The sequence below is a fragment of the Psittacula echo genome (assembly GCF_963264785.1).
Source record: "Psittacula echo genome assembly, chromosome: Z".
Taxonomy (NCBI): Eukaryota; Metazoa; Chordata; class Aves; order Psittaciformes; family Psittacidae; genus Psittacula; species Psittacula echo.
In genome coordinates this window covers 5,351,310-5,364,459 of record NC_137742.1, presented here as the reverse complement: position 1 = coordinate 5,364,459, position 13,150 = coordinate 5,351,310, and the positions used below count along the sequence as shown (strand labels likewise).

The following is a 13,150-nucleotide window of genomic DNA, read 5'->3' as shown; positions in this document are numbered from 1 at the left end:
TTGGTCACATAAGACAAGAGAGGAAGAAAAGGGAAGAGGTTGCAAAGGGCTGCTCAGCTCAGCTTCACAAACTCTTTCAGGAAGAGCTCTCTGAAGAGCCGTGCTGCTTCAGCAGCTGCACTGCTGATAAAAGCCTTGAAAAGGCCATGCTGGAAGATGTGTGCTTTTCCGCAGGTTGCCATGGGCCAAGGCTCAGCTATACTTTCTGCATCTCTTTGTTTTCATCTCTTAGTGGGAGATAACTTTGTGGGTATTGCAAAGCAGGAGAGATGGAAGAACTAAAAGCCACAGACAGGGTTGGCCAGTGAGACTTTCCAGGGGCCAAGTGGAGATGAGTTGTGCCAGCTCCTTGGTGGTGAAGCCAGTATTTTCAATGGCTGTTGCTCAAAACTGGAACCGAGCAGGTCAGAGCCCTGCTGAACCTGCAAGCGGCTGCAAGGTGCATGGCTCTATGCCCACCTCTCCAGCTGATGTTCCCAGCCACAGCGCTGGGCCAGTGAGAGGAAGACGGGATCCTCTGATGAATCCCAGCCAGCTCCTCTGGAACACAGAGCCTGGCAGCTCCATAGAGGCCCGACGGTGCCATGTGCGTCACGTCTGACTCCTTTAAACAGGGCTGGCAGCTCTGTCTGGGACTTTTCTGGGCAGCCCAGCAGTGCCGGGGCTCTCCGCAGCCTCCAATCTGTGTGTGCCCCTGGCGTCCCCCTGGAGCTGCTGGCATGAAGCGAGTTGAGACTGGCCCTCATTTGACTTCTGGGTAACACAGTTTGGTGTTTCTCATCCACAGTCCATGAAAACTGGCAAATGATCAGCTCCCGTCACCTGTGCAGCTGAGATAATTAAGCCTGTTGCTATTACTATTTTTATTTTTCTTCTTTTTTATGCAAGCTTTGGTCAACTACTGGAGCCCGTGGTGCAAGGAGGAGAGTAAGGCCACCGAGACTCCCTGTGAGTGGTGGGAAAATGGAACATATGTGCTTTGCTCTTCAGTACTCACTGAGACTCCTTCTTGCTCTTTGCCTTTGGGAAGGGGGATGTGTGATAACGGGTTGGAGCCAGCAGAAGGCAAAGCGAGCCCCTCCATTGAAAATCCTTGTGCATAGCTGCTTCTAAACTAGAGCATCGTATCAAGAGCAGGCAGCAGAAGATCATTTAGTAGCAATACATCTATGAGCTCTGAAGATCACTGTACTTCTCCTAAATCCTTTCATTAAAACACCACAAAACATGGAATTATGCTCTATAAATTAAGACCAAACACCTACAGTACCCAATGAGATGAAGCTCCTCTCTTTGCAGTGTTCTCCTATCCCTCCTCTGTAAGCATCAGGCACTGCTGGATGGAGGAGGGACGGATGTATTAGGAGGCAGTAACCACAGCAGGATAGATCGAGCGAGGTGTTTTAATTTCTTATTAAACTCCTTGGGCACTAGAAACTGTAAAATAACATGCAGATAAACAAACAAAAACTCACTGACCCTTAGCACCCTGGAGGGCTCTGTTTCAGATTGCTGAATAAAAGCTGAAGTTGCATATGCATGTTTAATGTAACACAAGGCGTGTGCTGCAGAAAAGCGTGCTTTCTTCTAATCTGGTTCCAGACACGCATCCAAACAGAAGCCCCTTTCCCTATCCCCACTGAACTGCTTGGTGTATGCGAGGAAACCCCTGAATGACAAGGCCTCCATCTGCTCTTGAACGGAGTTGCGACTGGCTGCAAATGTTGTCCATATGCTTTTTTTTCCCTTGCCTTTCAACTTAGCTGCCTAATGTTAGACACCTATCCCTAAATTAAGCCTCTGCTCATAATAAGCTTTCCTAAAAAAAGGTGGAGGTAGTACCTAATTCAAGCAATGAGTATTAGTAGAGGTGCATCTGCAGATGGAAAAGGATGTGGGCGGTTATTCATCCAGTGCATTACTTTCACTTGCTTTTTCAGGAAATGGAAAAGCTGCTGCATTTGTGTCCTGTCAGGGAAAAATTAAAAGTTATCAAGTTTTGGGTTCATATTCCCCTCTGTTCTTGATTTCCCGGGTGGTTATAGGCAGCATATTGCCATTTCTTTCTGCTGGTGATATTTCCAGCCAGACAAGAGAACATGGCCGTGGTTTGCCATGAGCTCAGGTTGCATGACAGAATATCCTAAGGCAGAGAAGGGCTTTAAAATGGGAGTTTTACTTTGGTTTGTAGTGTAAAAAGGGCTGGAGTATCTTTTTCAACAGAAGGACTTTACAGTGAATACTGGGACAGTTTGACCATCAGTAAGTCATGTATGGAAACGGTTTCCTGAACACAGGTGTGCGTTGTTGCTATAGGCACCATAAGGTATCCCAGCTGTCCAACAGCTGCCTGTTAGGAAATCTGTGGGTCTTTCTTAGCTCCTTTTGTATCTCTAATTTGTTTTGTGTCCTGTATTGTGTCTAGAAAGTCTTCTTTGTTTAGACAGACAAGTATCTCCCTGTGCCTCAATTTCACATCTCTACCGTAATAATCTAACACTATTGCCTTAAATTTTACTTTAATCACTTCTTTCTGGGAAATGTTTTTTGAGTTTAAGAGATTACAGACTAGGACTGCAGTAACGGGGCAAGAGCAAAGTACCTTTGATGGATGGGAGTCACAGGTAGAGGATACCAGTTGGAAGTAGTCTCCTGAAAACCTCGAAGTTTGACAGGCTACAGTTAGCAGCCCACTGGGAGTTTTGGTTAGGTATCAGGTGTAGTCACAGACTTTTCAGTGTCTTTTCTACTCAGGATCTCTTTTGAAAAGCAGAGAAAAGACAATTTTTGCACATTATCTGACCTTGCTGGGACTTGTAAGATGCTGGGGTCACCACATAAGAGTCCTCACCACACCTGGCAGGTTGCAGGCACTTCTGAGGTGACCAGAAGTTTATCTGCCCCTTTGTAATTCCTGTCACCAAGGGTCACCTCTCTGCTGTGCCCTGACATTGAGCAATAGCTGCAATCTCTTTTAATCCTGCCTTTTCCCTTCCTGATCATTTAGGGCAGAGCACTTCCACTTTGCGAAACTCATTAACTGCTTTAGTGTTACAGTCTCCTTTTCTATATAAATTCATCCAGCTGAAATCTCGTGACTGTTCGTGGGTGCACGCAAGCAGATTCTCACTCTGTTGCCCAGCAGATGCTGAGAGTGTTTATTTTTCAGCTGTGGACAGCGAAAGTCTGAAAAAAGGCAATGTCTTTTTTTGCGTCTATAGAAAAACAAGTAATTGTGATGGGTTTGTGGGGACTCAGTTGACTGTGCTACTCTTTTTGCTCAAGGGCCATTTTGACCCTACCTGGAATCCCAGCCCCTTTCTGCCATTGTGATTTATCAAGACCTCCAGGTCTGATATGCTCCAGAAAGGCATTGTTGAAGAACCAAAGCGACTCTCATAATCCCCAGGAAAAGAACCATATTAACATAAAGGGCCTTGCTGCTAACATTCAGTCAGTCTGTCAACCAAAAGAAGGTGTTTAGGCTCAGTTTTCCAAACTGCTGGTTGTAGGTAAAAGGAGAGTGAGGAGACCCTGTTTCTTCGTAAATTTCCGTTGGCTCCAGCATGTTATTGATGTTGCAGGGTCTGCATCAGCCGTGTTGGGTGAGAGTGGGCCGTTGAATTCCTGGCAAAGAATTGTCAGTGGTTATATGGACCTCATTATATGTAATCATGAGGGCAAGTCACACCTGTAAACTTTATTTCACTAAATCTAGCTACGTTAAAAGCACGCAAGCACTAACTTGGTGACAGTGGGTGGAAATGCCAATAAATGAGCTTTATCTCAAGACATTCTGGTTTGGTAATTGTAATCTCTAAGCAAGATAGACTTGTCCCTGTTCATGTATGCATATGAAGATATTTGATTAAGATAATGTTCCTTTTCAGCATGGCTTGCCTGTATTCTCACTGTGTTTTTCTACATGCCTTGCTTTCCTTCTGTCCCTGCTTACGTGACATCTTCGATGCTGTGATTACTGGGCTTTGGGGAAGTCTTCTCAATAGTTTGGAAGCTATGATGCTGTGGAAGGGTATCTCCCAACAATGCAGGATGAGTCCACAGGCTTCTGTAATGCCGTTTCTTCCCCTGCTTCTGGTCAGAAGTACAAGCCTCTTGTTCTTCAGTGGTTCAGATTGTGCTAATATTTTTCTTGCCTTATCTCTTATAGGGAAAAGTCATTGGAGATGCGAAACTGCTTATGAGTTGTGGTTGCAGAAAAGGGAAAAATGCTCAAGTGAAAGACTCGGATCAGGTCAGTCAATATGTGCTTTAACTTGTGGAAATAAAAGAATGTGTTAACGTCTGGTTGATTCGAGCTGTGCTGTTGTATATCAGCATTCGTGGACACAAACAAGAGTTCTTGGCATGGCTGGCACTGTTACAACATTAACATTTTTGTATTTGTTATTTGTCAAGAAACCCTCAAGCAAGATCAGGATTCATTGCACTAGGAGCTGTTAATGTCCTAGCCTGGCTTATTCCCATCTGGTTTATTTATTCATGAATTCTGTTTCTTTATAAAAAACCATTCCAGGCAATGCCTTTCTTAAAGAATTTTGCCCTTCCTTGCTGGCTAAATGCATGCAAGCTTTGGTCTCACACTGTAGCTGCCTGGATGGGCAGTAATTACAGAGAAACATGCCTTTTGCCGCATGCTTTTGTTCTGAAGTGACACCATCACAAGAACATTCTTTATTGAGGTTTCTTATGATAGACATGTAAAAACTTGTTCACAAACCAATGGCCAGGATTCAATATTCATTACTTGGAATGAATAGTCCCTTATTCTAAAATTGGTCAAATTGACGTCAGCGGGATCACTTGTAAGGTCTAGTAATTGCAAGCAAGGTGGACTGCACTCTGAACAGCAGGCAGCTGGTGGCCTCTTCCTACCTCCTACCATTCAGACCAGCCAAGTTTGTCTCTGTCAACGTTTTCAGTTATTATGGCCTTCTGGCTTTGTATCTAAAGCAAAATTTAAATCCAGAGATCATTCTCTCAAAAAATTAAATAAAAGTTTATTTGAGCAAAACCATTTTATAAATATTGGTTCATCTAACGTAAAATGTGGTAGTGAGAAGCAGTTGATCTCAAATATGAAATACCTTAGCTCTCAAATGTACCTTGTGAACAACCTGCGACCATGTACAGGCCTGGAGAGGATTCATACAATGTCCACAAAGCTCCAGGAACTCCTGATAATTTACTGATGGGAAAAGAGATGAATTGTCAGGAGGAAAAAATGTTTTTCTTTTCCAACATGCATGTTCAACAACCCTAGCTAATAACAGTATCTCAAAGTCTCATTTTGTTAATGTCTGTTACTATCTATCTATCCTTCAGTGAGCTCTGTTGTGAGAAATGTTGGTCACACTTATAAATGCTTTGTAGTGTTGAGTCTTTCAGTCATGGTTTTTTTTTTCTTTAATTAGTATTTTCAAAATGACAAATTCACCGTCGTCAGCCATATACTATCAGTTCACCATCGAGAAAAGGATTTGTATTACTTTTATTTAAAGAATAGCTTCTCATTCTCTCAAATACAAGCTTAATTTTCTCATGTTGATGTTCAAACACATCAGGAAAAAGATAATTTAGAAATTAACACTTTCATCAATTTTAGTCTTTTGTATTTTGATGTACTCTGGTTGAATCACTCTTGGTTTATAACGGGACTAAAGCAGCGCCAAACTGCGTGTAATAGAGATTAATAATTAAGTGGGAATATACTGATTGCAGAGAAGTTTTGCAAAACACTATCTTTAACAAACCCTGAATGCAGGACTTAAAACTCATTGATTGCTGTAGTTTAATTATAGAGTAGGTAACAGGTTTTGGAGTGAAAAAGCATCCCATTCTCTTGTATCTGGCACAGTGATAAATTATTCTTTGTGTTTGGTTACTTTCTGAAATATAATTTTTGATGTCTGTGGTGTGTTGACCATCTCAGTAAATCTTTTTTTGTTGTGTCAGCCAAACTATGGGGGAAGCGCTTACTCCAGAGGCTGTAAAGCTCATTTGTTGTGCCCCTGACATGGTCTTGTCTGTATTTCGACAGCAGGTTGATGGGGAGGAAACTAGTATAGGAGGGTGGGTGGCAATGTGGAACATTTGTCTGTGAATGCGGGACCTCAGCTCAGCTTATAAATTATCCCCTGGGCCTTGTAGATAAACACAGACTTCTATGGTGACATCGGCTGGGAAAGGCAAACACTTTCCAACGATTGTAGGCTAATCCTTCAGGACACTAATTGCCAGAAAACCAAGGAAGCATTATTTTAGGAACAGCTTGTTTCACTTTGTGAAGGGAAAAAACCACTGCACTGGATTTGGTTTTGTTTGCAGAGCTTTATCCCCTCCTCCTGCACCATGTCTCAGATTTTAAAGATTTACCTTCATTGTTGTTGTTAGGGACTTTTTCTGTTTCTTCTTTTCTTGTCATCTTGCATTGGGTTTTCCTGTGATGCTTCTGTAAAGTTGTATGAAAATGCAACTGAGTTTTCATTTTCATGAATGTACATATAAATAGGTGTGTGGGGTTTATACCATTAACTATTTAAAGTTTTGCGACTAACCAGCTACTTTTTGGCTGAATATTTTTTGTGAAAGGTAATGCTTTGCCAAGAATTTTTTTTTTTTTTTTTCCGTTATTTCAAGTCAATTTGGAAACTAGCAAAAAGTCCTAGACACACTGCCCCACCAGTGAAAATCCACAACTGGACCAAGTCATGACCCCACTGCTGAGGATTTCATTTACTGGCATTTCTCCAGTAAACCTCTAGAGGAGAAAACACCTTTTCCTCCTTCACCTGAGATCTGTTCCCCTGAGCCTGGTATCCAAAGGCACCTATGTACATGGTATTCTCCATGGTGCAAGTCACCGGAGTGTAAATCCTGGCGCCAGCACTATCGATGGCAGACGTCCAAACAGTCTCACATGGGATTGGGATTTCACAACAGTCACAAGAAACCCAACCTTTATGTTGGATTTGCACCAGAGCAGGAGAGAGGCTGGTGGCCTATGTTGTGTGGCCTCCCGGTCTAAATCAAACCCTACAAGACGAGGTGAAAGGTTAAGCAGTGTAATGTAAATCCACCAAAAGCTTTGAAAACCTTGAAGAGAATACAGCTGAAGAACTAGTGTCCCATCCTCCATGGATGTTCTTGATGAGGCTTTGGGCTGGTGAAGCAGGATGACTGAGAGGAGTCCCAAAAAAAGGCTACTACTTGGCAGCAATGCTGTCATGTCCTTGGTTGCCATTGGCACCATTTGCCAGATGTCTGTGTGCTTTGTGGGAATGAAATTCATCCGTGCTCCAAAGCCCAGAACTAACTCTCTGCACCGCAAACATCCTACTGTAATTGTAAGGTTCCTATATGCTCTTCAGAGTGGTTATTAGGTTCCCAGTAATTTAGGCCTCCCTATAAATTATTATACTGTTGCTTATTGTTTGAGGTGAATGTTGCATAGGAATGGCAATCCTGGACTAGGATTTCCTTATGCAAAGTTGTATATTGACATAAAGCAGGAAAGGTGGTTCTTGGGTAGTAATTTAATTTATATACTTTCTGAGGAAAGAAAAATGTCATTTAAAAACAGGGAAAAAAATGTGCAGGTGGACAATGTACGTATTAAAACTACGCATGATGTTAAGAACCAGAAGTAGCAGAGTACTCCATATTCTGAGCACATGCAGCTCTGCCTTCTCAGGGTTTAGTTTTGTTTGTTTTCTGTTGCTTCTCCCGAAAAGTAGGCAGCTCATGATTGTTTAACTGATCTTGTCCTTTGATTTTTTTTCTTTTTTCTCTTTGCTTAACTTTTCTGGTAGCTTGTGAGAGCTCAAGTGTTACTGATAAGTGAGATCCTCCTGTCCTTCTGCAAGTTTGTTTTTGCTTTTAATATAACAAATGTATGCCTTCTCTGGAAATGGTATCCATGCTGCAGAGTAATTATTTAGTGAATGGTGGATCCAGTTCATGTTGGCAAGGATTAGATCAATCATTATTAATCATGACCCCTCTGACAGTAACCTCATCCCTTGCCTAAGTGTTGCTCTTTATTAAGAAGTAATAGCTATTAAGGAATAGCTGGGCCACTGCTCTCATTGCCCCAGCACGAGGCTCAGGACTTCTGGCAGGAGACAGAGGAACTCGGTTCAAAACTAAAAATAGACGCGCATAGTTCACGTTCCAGAAGTGAAATAGGCAGCTTCCCCTGTGGGCTTCTTCGGCCTCATCTGAGTGTCCTCTTTTCCCCCTGAATCCTCCCAACAGTTTGCCTCTTCCCAAAGGTTGAATTCAGTGTTGGGGATGAAATAATCAATCTCTCTGAAACTTTTTTATTTGTCTGCTTAATTTTCTTTTTTCTTTCTTTTTAGCTTAGTTAGATCCAAGTATAAGTATATATGTACGTATAATGAATGTGCATTCCTTGCAAGGATCGGGTTTTAAGGTCTATTCTGGTGGTTGTAGCAGGTGTCAACAACTGACAAGATGACAGATGAGTTTAGCTGTCTGGGACTCCAGTTGTACCAAGTAGACCCCAAACCAACCACCTTTTTGAGTATTTCTGGATTCCTTGGAAAAAACACTGTGTTGTTGAGGTAGGCATGCAGCGCTGTTCACCTCATATGCAAAGTTGTGAGGAGTCCAGCTTCACTCCAGAGGTTATTGGACAGGGGATTTCAGCTCTGTATATATATATATGTACATGTATGTACTGCTGAGAGTAGACAGTAGTTTAATTCATAAATTCATGATTATTCTGGTTTACCTAGCAGTACAGGTTCTTTTTAAGAAGGTGAGGCAGTGCTATCAATGGATGTCATCATTATTTCAGCAAAAGCACAATTACTTTAAGTACTGGATTGCAACCGTTCTTCCCGTAATCCCCCCTCCCTGCCCCCAAATCCACCTTAACTACTTTTTAAAATGTTTTCATTGTCTGTATGGAAATCAAGGAAAAAAATCTTTGGAAGAGAGCAAAGGAAAGAAAAACGTCTTTTGTCTCCATCTAGCTCTTCAGTACCTTGAAGACAGCAGCCGAAATTTTGAGGAAACCTGCCACACTCTTTTGATCTCTGCCAAAGCTGTTGTGGGAGTAACACTGTTTAATGGTTGAAGGAATTTATTGAAGAATAAAAGTACCAGCAAAGACAAAGGGACCAGTACAAATTATCTGGTAAACCGCTGTCAAATTTTATGTGCTCAGGGCTACTGGTAATTTCCCGTCTTAAAAAATAGAGGGGGAGTTTGGAGGGAAGGGAAGGAGTTTAGAGGAGAGGGAAGGAGGGTGAAAAGTATATAAATAAACCATCCTCTTTAAATAGCTAACTGGCCTGGCCTGAACTGTGTTGGAGCTAAGTTCTTTCGGCAGCCAGCACTGTAATATCTGTTGAGGGTGTGGTAGAGAGCTGAGACCAGGTTTCAGAGAATCTGTCTTAGCTTCACTGACTCTCCCTTGCATTCTTCCACTTGTCAGCAAGAAATGCACTGAAGCACAAAATGAGGGAGTGCAAAGGGTCCCGCACTCTGTCTGAGAGAGTCTGGCTCTCACCCCCACAGTTAATGTTTCTCTCCGCTAAAAGAAATAACAGTAATAAAAATAAACTGAAGTGTTGGGTAACTTGGAAGTACGTGGGTGGAACAAAGCAGGAGGAGAGAATTGGGGGAGTGAAGGTATGCTGTCCACCGTCTCCTGCTCTGAGTTTATGGCAGAATTTGAATCTCTGCTGGAAAAAAAATTTGATTCTATGCAGGTTATAAAAAGCTAAAACAACAAATAAAGTACAAAAAGAGAGGATGTTAAATGTCTGAGGTGCCTGGGCAGTAAAACATCCTTGAAAGTATCTTGTTCATTGAATAAAGCAGGCTAGGCGATCATACAAGGAACATGGGATGATAGGAATCTGTCCTGGATCATCCAGTCACTTGAGATGCATATAGCACCACTGATAAACGCATCCCTTTTGGCACTGGTACCTATTAAAAGCAAACGTTGTGGTTCTGCCATTACTCTCATGCCATCAATTTTACTTTTACTTTCCAAAATACTCACTCGTGTAATACATCTGCATCTTGTTCCTGCTGCTGGTTCAGAGTGTTTTTCACTCCATGATATGAGTGTTGGCCTCAGCAAGGTGAACCACCTTTCATTTGCCATTCTCCCACCACAATTTTCTTGCTGCTGGTAGTGCTGTAGGGGAAAAAAAGTGTTCTACATCTCAGAGAACTTTTTTTTTTTTTTTTAACCTGGAAATCTCTTCGTCTCAATGGAATCTGGTTGAGGACAAGAGGTATTCGAATGAGAAACTCAGCAGCTGCCTTTTCCCTGGACCTCCCAGTTTCATACAGCAGTTGTGCTTTGGTAATTGCTGAAGCTAGTGCTAAGCATCTGTATTCCTGGTGGCTGGGAAAGTGTTTTGGTTTCATTCATCTGTTGTGTAGGATTGAAGCAGCTGTGAAATAGAAGTTGGGTGGGTAAGTGCCCATTCTTGGGATTTATGTAAGTTTTAGAGGCTCAGTGTTATGAAAGAAACTTCCTAAATGTAAGCTTCCAAACAAAAGAGGTTGAGGTTATGGGTGTCTTTTGCAAGTTCAGCTGTAATAGGTTTGTGTTGCAGTGGGTTACACCTCCCTTCATACAATGCCATTGGTAAGCTGACATTTCTAATGACCTTTTGTAATCACCTATTTCCTTTTCTCACTCATTTTATGAATAGTCTTGTACTCACTTCAAGAGTTTCCCACCTTGTATACTCCTCTTGCAGTTCATATTAACTTCAAAATGGGTTGGGCTTCCTGTAAAGTGAAGTACAGTGTGGACTGAAGTTCAATAGAGCCTTTCCTTTCTGCAGGAAAGGAGGGGGGAACAAAAAAAATCCTTTTTTTTAGAGGAAAGGCTTCAGAAATAGCAGTCAGCATATTGCTTTTTTTTTTTTTTTCTCTCTTTTGAGGCAGTTCTAAATGTGTGCTTTAACAAAGTGCCCTGCCCCTGCTCAAGATGTAAAACTTAGGACTCTGACTTCTTCTAATGACTGATGATCCCATGGCACTTTTCCTCTTGAGTTGGAGCATGCAAGTCCTGGTGGTGATGTTTTGTCCAGGCTTTTATACAGGATACGTATTCTGCCAACTGGACTTGACCCTGTGCCTTCAGTGGGGTGCATTATTCTTAACTTTCTGCCCTAAATTGATGTATATGTGTATTGCTACCTTGCATTGATGGGTCATTTTTTCCACTTTGAGGTAGGTTCATTTTGGTGGTGGATGAAGGGAAGCTGGACAGTTTTGAAAAGCAATTTGAGAGCCCAGTGAATGGAAAGTGCTTCACACGTGAAAAAAATCAGTGTTATCAATTGTCATCGTCAGCCTCAAATCCTGATTTTGAAAGGGTCATTTATACTCCTCAAAGGCAAACAAGCAAAGAGAACTAAAGCAGACGAAGAAAATGCTGTCTCATGTCATTTCAGGCTCTGCAGTCCCAGGGAGCACTAGTAACTATTTCGTTGTTTTCACTGATATGTCTACATAGGCAAAGAGAGAAAGAACTGGAAGAGAGAAGCTGCACTGCTCAGCTGCTCCAAGCAATCTCATGCCCTCCATGTTACCAGCTTACCTGCTGTGACAAAACTCAACCAGGGCAGGGAAAACATGTAGATGAATAAAAAAAAAGGCATAGCTGAAGATTTGGACTTGTCCATTTAGTTGTAAGGACCATCTTGCCCCATCACTCTCTGGCATTCTGGCTGCATTTTCTTCCTTTCCCACTCTGTCTTGTTCTCATTTTTCTTTATCAGATGCCAGTGTGTGAAGACACCATGGCAGGGTCAGTATCAGTCAGCCACCTTTTTGATGACAGGTGCCACATGAATACAGATCTTATCTACTCTGAGATTCATGCAAACTGAATGGCCTGCTCGGAACTGCTGAGAGCTGTGAGGAGCAAGGAAAGTGCGAAGGCTTTGTGGAGAGTGGCAGATGGAGAGAAGGACGTGCTCGTTTGTTGGAGTGTTGTGCTTGCAACTTTGTGGAGCACTTCACACTTATCTCTGCATGGGTGCAAAATGCTACCCAAGCAGAATGGTGGTAGTTTGCACCCTCCTTCTACTCACATTGTACCAAAGTCATTGTCAGGACAAGATGAAATTCAGGACTTAAACCTCAGCAGATCATCTGTATAGAATTGTACCTAATATGGTTGTTCTGGATTCAGCAAATACTCAGTCGTGACATTAGTTATTGATGGAAAATTCATTCAGTTGAATTTCTCAGCAGCTCAGACCATGACTCGCCTTGATTTTCTTGTGGGAGCCTTTTCTGCTGTTGGGTTCACCATGCTGATAAGAATATTTTTGCGTTACTCCATCTATATAGTCTTTTGTTCCTTATATCCTTTCACTCTTGTTGTGGTTTACGTGCAGTTAGTAACTCAGACCTGCGCAGCCCACTCGCTCACTCCCCCTCCTACCTCACCCCCCCCCCCCCCCCGCTCCCAGAGGGATGGGGAGGAGAATTGAAAGAATGTAAATCCCACGGGTTAAGATAAGAACAGTCCAGTAACTAAGGTATAACACAAATCACTACTGCTGCCACCAATAACAATAATGATAAGGGAAATAACAAGGGAAGAGAATACAACCGCTCACCACCCGCCGATACCCAGCCCGCTTGAGCCGTGATCTAACCTTCTGGGTAACTCTCAGTTTACATGCTGGGCATGACGTGCTGTGGTATGGAATACCTTTTTGGGTAGTTTGGGTCAAGTGTCCTGTTTCTTCTTCCTCTTGGCTTCCCCTCCTCCCTGGCAGAGCATGAGACTCAGAAAGTCCTTGATCAGACTAAACATTTGAGCAGTAACTAAAAACTTCGGTGTTATCAGTGCGGTTCCCCGGCCGAAAGTCAAAACCACAGCACTGCACCAGCTACGAAGAAGGAGAAAAAATGACTGCTGCTGCTGAACCCAGGATAACTCTCTATTATGCCCCATTTTGTGAGTTTCTTGTTTGTGCGTACAAGTCTGGTTTGGTGAAAGACAGTAGCAGCCTCAGATACCTGTGTACCTTGGGTTTAAAGTTTCCTCATGTTATGTCAAAATCAGTTTTTAAAACATCACCTCCTGGAAAAAAAAATCACTCTGAAAGCTCTG

The 13,150-nt window shown here is 42.5% G+C and overlaps 1 protein-coding gene across 1 annotated transcript in view; it reads left to right on the top strand.

Annotated features, from left to right (window-relative positions):
* Positions 1 to 13,150, top strand: part of SETBP1 (SET binding protein 1) — a gene marked incomplete at both ends in the record, with an annotated part of 261,848 nt that overhangs the window by 31,688 nt on the left and 217,010 nt on the right. The window contains one exon of the mRNA XM_080637832.1: positions 4,172 to 4,255. Coding sequence (XP_080493958.1) covers positions 4,172 to 4,255 — 84 coding nt within the window. The remainder of the gene's footprint in view (positions 1 to 4,171; positions 4,256 to 13,150) is intronic.